General features: G+C 37.5%; 1 protein-coding gene across 2 annotated transcripts in view; it reads left to right on the forward strand.

Moving 5' to 3' along the window:
* Positions 1-6,832, forward strand: part of LOC122802719 (inosine-uridine preferring nucleoside hydrolase-like) — a 325,671-nt gene extending 318,839 nt beyond the window's left edge. For both annotated transcript variants that reach the window (XM_044072477.1, XM_044072478.1), the window contains one exon: positions 5,503-6,832. In XM_044072477.1, coding sequence (XP_043928412.1) covers positions 5,503-5,850 — 348 coding nt within the window. In that variant the 3' untranslated portion in view covers positions 5,851-6,832. The remainder of the gene's footprint in view (positions 1-5,502) is intronic.
* The last annotated feature ends 260 nt before the right edge of the window (positions 6,833-7,092 follow it).

The following is a 7,092-nucleotide window of genomic DNA, read 5'->3' on the forward strand; positions in this document are numbered from 1 at the left end:
CAGGAAATTCCAACTGGACACAGGTTCTTTTTCAGTGGAGGCCCAGGGAGAAAAGCTCCACAGAACAATAAACGAGCAGCAGATTACATGAAGAGCAATTGAATATGCATACAATAGCAAGTAATACATACTGCAACAAACATTAGATATACATACAATATGAAACATAGTAATGAACAGATATAGCAATATTTAGCTAGAGGCTAGGAATAAAGCTAGGATGTATATACAGATAGTACTAAGTTCAAACGGATACTGTTCTAAACTCATATACCTAAAGCTTATATACAAATGTTGCACTAAACTTAAACAGATATAAAGCAGATGCTTCACACCAAGGTAGAACAAGTTAGAAGGGCTAATGGGATGGAAGGGGAAGATAGAGGAGTAGGAGAGGAGACTGCATGAGTAGTATACGTGGTAGTGAGAGGAAGCTAGGTGTAAGTCAGATGGATATGTATTTGGAGTTGAGATGAAGTGAGGCAGCACCTGGCTGACATATTCTAACTCCTATCCCCTACCTACTATCCATCCTCCTTCTTAAACTCCCAGAGATGCACTATATATTATCACACGTTACTTACCAACTCACTGCCACCTACACCCCACTGTCCCATCTATATCCATTAACTCTCCCATAGACTAAGTTGAAAAACTTTCCCTTAAAATGTTGATGTACCTCAAATGAACTTGTCTATATTCTTTTTCTTTTTTAGTTTTCCTTTCTTGTCTTATCTTCTGTACATCTTCAAGATTATCTCTAGTAAACATACTGTATAAACAACCATCATATGTTACTACCTGCTATACTTTTCATTGTTTGTCTAAATCTCTATGCTTATGTAAATATCTTATGCAATCTTATGTTATTATCTGCTATATTTTTATAAGTGAATGTGTAAACGACAATGCTCATGTAACTGTCTTATGTATAGTATGTTAGCAATTGTTCTGGAGCTTTTTCTCCCCAGGCATCTGCTGAAAACAGACATCTATGTCCAGTTGGACCTCCATGGTAAACAAATGTAAAATAAACAAATAATTAAATAAAATAATAGGTCTGAGAGATTGAGTGAGGAGGGAAGGGGAGGGTAAAGGATGAGCCAAAGCCTGCAACGGAAGGAATGCAATGATCAGATGGTGTGATGCACAGTGGCTAGGGGAGGGGAGAGGAAGGGGAGGTAAAGGGAGGGTTACTAGTCGGGATTGGTGTTATAGAGCGGGGGGGGGGGATTGTTCCATAATCTGGATATGACGCTGGAGAATATTGCTTCTCCCACTGAGGTCTTGGGTTTGTTCACTATAATTAGATTTTTGCTGCTGGAGCATAGTGGTCTAGTGGAGCAGTAGGGCTGGAGAAGGTTTTGAAGGGATGGGACTTTAAGAGGACAGTTTACTAACTTGTGTGTAAGAGTGAGTGGATTCAGGTGAAGAAGTTGAGGGTGTTCAAGCCAGTCAAGTTCGCTAAGTGAAATACAGTGGTAACTGCGATAAGATGCACCAGTGAAAAACTTAACAATTTTATTGTAGCAAGCCTCGAGCTTGTTTAGGTCTGTTTGTCTAAGGTAGGTAAGTATAGGAGAGGCATAGAGTAAAGAGGAGATTAGGTGGGAATTGGCAACAGAAATTCTGGCTGTCCTGGTGAGGAATTATTTGCTTTTGTGAAATGCACCTAGTTTTTTTGTGAACCTTTTTATGGTCAGAGAAATGTGAGTATCAAATCTGAGATTGTTATCAATCTCAACACCAAGTAGTTTGGTGTGTTCTGTTGGGGAGATGATGGTGCTGTCTTTGGCTAGAATATTAAAGTGGGGGATAATTGGTTTAAATTTAGTGGGTTGGAAGATAAGGAGTTTAGTCTTGCTCGGGTTGAGTAATAACTGGGCATTAGATAGCCGGCTTTCTACAGATGAAAAGGCTTTGTGTGTGATCTTGTGAAGCTCAGGTATAGTTGGGGCTGAGCAGATGAGGGTGGAGTTATCTGCATACTGTATAAGAGAAGCATGCTTGGTGGCTGTGAATAGATCATTGGTGAAGAGAATAGTAGGGGACCAAAGATCGAGCCTTGGGGAACACCGAGTGTTACAGGAAGTTGAGGAGATAAAGTAGGTCATTATGCCAGACAACTGATTGCTGGCAGCCAGTTAGATAGCTGTGAAACCAATCAGTAGCTGATTGGGAAATGGATAGGTTGGTGTGATTAGAGATTAGTAGTTTGTGTGAGAACATGTCAAAAGCCTTGGATAGATCCAGAAATATAGTACAGGAGAACAGGCCATTATTTTTATGATGGAGGATAGCATTAGTGAAAGAGAACAAGGCGGTAGTAGTGCTGTGGTATGGCCTGAAGTCATGCTGGGTACTGGAGAGGAGGTTATTAGCTAAGAGGTGGTCTAAGACTTGAGAATGGATGCATTTCTCAAGTATCTTGGAAAATAGAAAAAGGATGGCTATGGGGCGGTAATTAAAAAGTTCAGTGGAGGAGCCACTTTTATGGAGGGGAATGATGTGGGGTATTTTCCACAGTGTGAAGATATAATTTTCTGATAAGGACCAATTATTTAAGATAGAGACTGGATAAGCTAGGGCTTCTGCTGCTATTTTTAGATATTCAGAGGGGACATTGTCAGCTGCAAGTTTTGTAGGCTTAAGTGTCAATAGAATTTTTTTATATAGGAGGTAGGTACTGATGAAAAAGAAAAGATAAGCAAAACTATGGTCACTGCAGCTTGAAATGAAGGAAAACTCTGGCTTCTTATTGTAATTCTGAGAGGCGTGTGTCTCAAGTTCATAGGTTCATAGGTTTATACTATGCTAACAACTACTGGGACCTTCATAAGCCTAACCATGCAACCCAAAAGTATTCCATGAGTTACTGAGCCTTAAAGGTTATGTTAAGAGGTATATATTAGGGCATGATTTAACTGCTGCTGCTGCTGTTCATCAGAGACATAGCCTAGTAAAAACCTATGAACCTAACGACCACTAGGGTCCTTACAAGCTTAGCTGAGTACACCAAGCCATTTGGGTATCGAGTATCATGGGCATCTGTACAGGTTGGGGGGGCATGTTAGTAAGGAGGTAACTAAGGATTTGTGGGGATAGTTAGGATAATACTTTTCTTATTCATGGCAATTGACCATAAGGCACATGGTGGCCTGACTGGGGGTAAATTTATGATTTCCAAGGCAATTGTCCAGGTTTTGCCTGAACTGGGTCAGGGAAGAACTTTGTTATACAGGGATAGGGAACCTGTTCCATAGTGTGAGGAATGTTTGGGACACATATTTTTCTCTCCAGCATGTTCTGTTTATGTCACAAAGAAGTTCAGATCCTTGGATCCAGTGTTTCTGGTGTTTTGTGAATGTGCAACAAATCCATCATGGCTGGGTCTGAGGAAGCCCTGTAAGCCAGGCAAAGATTCCCTGTCAGCCACCTGTAGAAGACTAAATACAGTGATAGAGCCTTTAGATGATTAGTGTACGACAGGGTATTCATGTCCTGAATTCTCCTGGTGAGAAACTTTTGTGGGCATTCCAACTGTTGCAAGAGTCTGGTTAGGTACATGCCAAAGAGGCACTGAATTCAATGATAGGTCTGATAAGGGCCAAGTTGAGTGGTACCATAACTTCTTTGGACCTGGATACCATATTCTTACCTATATGTTGTGTGTCCTAGAATGATTTTGTTATTATCTTAGCTACGTGTTGGACAAAGGCCAAATTGCTATCTACATATGTTTCTAAATCCCTTATTACTGGGTCAAAATGGGGGCATTTTATTGCTGGAGTAGCCGAGTGACGTCTCCAGGCATTTCTGCAGTTACACCCTACTGCTCCTCTAGGCGTCAAATATTGCCTGTTCATATTTGCATTAATAATTCCAAAACCATGTTACATACAAGGTATTGGAAAATTTTATCTTGAAGCATACATGATAGCAAACACAATTGTATTGATATATGACCTCTGTCAATGGGTATTTGTTAAAAATGTAAGGTGATAACTTAAATTTTTAAATGCTGAAGCCACGCCCACTAGGGGTTAAAGGTGCACACTCAAAAGAGCTCTACTGGAGGGAATGAGTTAACTTGGGTTGACAGTTTCCCAAAAGGGATTATAATTAATTTTTTGGCATCATGTTTTAGGCCATGGCTTTGGCCCCAGATATTTTGTCTGTGTTTAACCTAGTTGAGCATAGAAGAATAGCACACTGATAAATACATCAACAATTAAGCATATGAGATTTGGAGTAATAGATTACAGGGTAACTATTTAATATAGCACATAATAATTTAAGCTAAATAATTAATTTAAGAATGTAGGCATATGCGTGGAGCCGGTATTGAGTTTTTCTGATCATTTCATTCAACTGGTTGATGATAATTTTAAAACAATAAACTGTATAAAAAAGTACTTGTAAAGTCTAGGAAATCAAAAATAATGAAGTCATATTTACAAGTTATATTCATCCTAGGCCTTATAAGAAAATTAGCACAAGCAAACTGGAAGGAGTGCAGCAGAACTATGCCAATGACATCCATGGATGCAAATATTTGTTATTATGAAATATTACAATATTTGAAATTCTAAAGTATTTTGTACAGATATTTAAAGAGACCTTATTCACATATGTAGGGCATTTAGGGGCAGCTACCTCTGGGAATGCTTGGGGGGTTATCAAACAATGGTAGAGAAGCACTGAGCAGCCTGTGTAAGAGGTTGTATAGGAATGAGAGATGCACTAATTTGTTCTGTGCATGAGAAGCTGATGCTTGCAGTGGACTACCAAATTATATTAGAGGAAGCACTAGTTTAGATATTTTAAGAACATTCTGAGCACTTACTGTGGGGATGACTATTTGGCATATTGACAGGCTAGAACGGAAAAAAATGTATGTGCCTGAAATATTTGTATACATGTATATATACTTTTCTGTTTATTAATGTTAACAAAACATTTTAGACATATACAATGTTTAATCTTCTAAATATCTTATTTTGTATATTCATTGAAAAATGGCATTACACTAACTTAATTAGAATTTCAGGTGATGCTGTCCAGTCACACCCTAAAATGCTTGCACCTGTGTATGTTTTAAAACCCACTAACATCAGATGAGCTGAAACCATTATTAAAGATTGTGTTTACTTTTATTATTGATTTATGGAATTGCTACATATGTTATTTGAGATGAAAACTACTTTGATGTGTCCTTGTTAGATAAGAAATAATCACTTTGCTCTGTGTCTTTGTAGAACAGTTGAAAAACAAACAAATGTCCACTGGTGCTAAAATCTCAGGTTACATAAATCAGGTTTAAATTCCAACAAAAATGGAATTTCATAATCCTGCAAAAAGTTTGTTTTTCTGACTCAATACTTAAAATGTGTGATGGAGGTCTGCTTTCATCTTTCAGGTGAAGTATAGATATTAGGCACTGATCTGAAACATCTGTGTTGGAACTTTGGTTATAACTCAATTTTGGTTTTGTTATTGCAGGAATTTTATGATGCCTGGGTTGGCCAAGAGACAGACAAAGCTAGATTTGTGAAGAAGATTTCTGCTCACAGTCAGAAAATTGCACGAAGTGACCGTGGAGAGAAGGAGCTGGTTAGCGGGAGTGGATTTGTGCCCTGTGATTCCTATGCTGTAGCTGCAGCAATAGATGAAACGATTGTAAAAGAATACATGCAGTGTGGAGTGAGTGTGGAGCTTAATGGGAAACACACCAGAGGGATGTTAGTTATCGATACTCTGGATATACTAGAAAAGAAAAACAAAATCTTTGTCATGAAATCTTGTGACATCGAAAAGTTTAAGGCCCTTCTGAATGCTGCAGTTAAGTAAAGCAAGATTATGCAGTGATTCCTGCACTTCAGCCAACTAATGTCTTGTTTTAAATGCAACACTTCTCTGTACTGCTCTGTCATTTTAAAAAAAGAGTATGGAAATAGAAATTTTAGCCATCACCTTACTTGCATATCTTTGCCTATAAATTCACTTTGCTAATTCTATTAATAATGCTGAAATATTGTTTCATTTCAGTTAAGCAACTTCTGTTTAAACTGCATAAAGTAACTGCTACCTGGATCATGACAGAAAAAAAATGGATTTTTCAAAGTGGTCTGACCAGCTCACTAGCAAAATGCAATATATACATACATGCATACATTTGGACTAACTTACTGGCTAGATTTTGATACACAGTCTTACTGTTGCTTGTTGAAGGGTAATAATTTGTAAGCTCTGAAGGGTTTCAGTCTGTACTTACATATTTACTATATGAAAAAAGCAGAAAAATAGACAAAGTTCAATATGCAAATATATACAAAATGATTAAATGCTGTTGTCTTCTGAATAGCAGCATTCTGAATTAACTTTTCTCATATCAGCATTCAGTGAATGATTGCCATTGTAGTTCAAACAATAGGACAGATTTTTCACAAATTTAAAAAATGCAAAATCTACTGAAATGAATGTCAGGCTTGCATATCTTTATACTGATCTCTCAACTTTAAGTCAAAAGTATGCTTTCCAATGGCCTACTGTGCAGGTGGTATTTTTGCATCTACTGGTTTTGGCAGATAACTCTTACTCTGTTTTTCATTTTGTATCTCTTTGAAAAAAGTTTTTTGATTTACATTAGCTTTTCTAAAGCTCTTTACTCCATTTTTTATCAGACATTGCTATGTGTTTTTCATTTACTTGGTTTGAATTATCTTTTTCTAAATCCTACATCATGAATGACTGCAGTTAATGCTATTCTAATCAGATATATTTCAGACTGTTTCTGTGCTGCAAGTTACATTAAATAATTCTACAGCCTGAAGTTTGTGAACTGCCTCATGAATTTCCATACGTTGCATGTGAAATATATTCCAAAAAACGAGATACTTGATGGTTTGACTTTCTGCATAACAGCTAAGTGTATGGAGGAAGGAGGCTGGACTGTAGTAGTAACCTGACTGTGACTTTCTGAACATGGAAGTGTGACATGAGCTTGATAAGACCTAGATAATGTGGAATGACTAATGGAAATTTTATTGGCTCATGCAATAAAACCAGACAGTGCTTATCTAAAACAAATGT

Source organism: Protopterus annectens, chromosome 5.part0 (genome assembly GCF_019279795.1).
Source record: "Protopterus annectens isolate FY-2018-M chromosome 5.part0, PAN1.0, whole genome shotgun sequence".
NCBI classification, from domain to species: Eukaryota; Metazoa; Chordata; order Ceratodontiformes; family Protopteridae; genus Protopterus; species Protopterus annectens.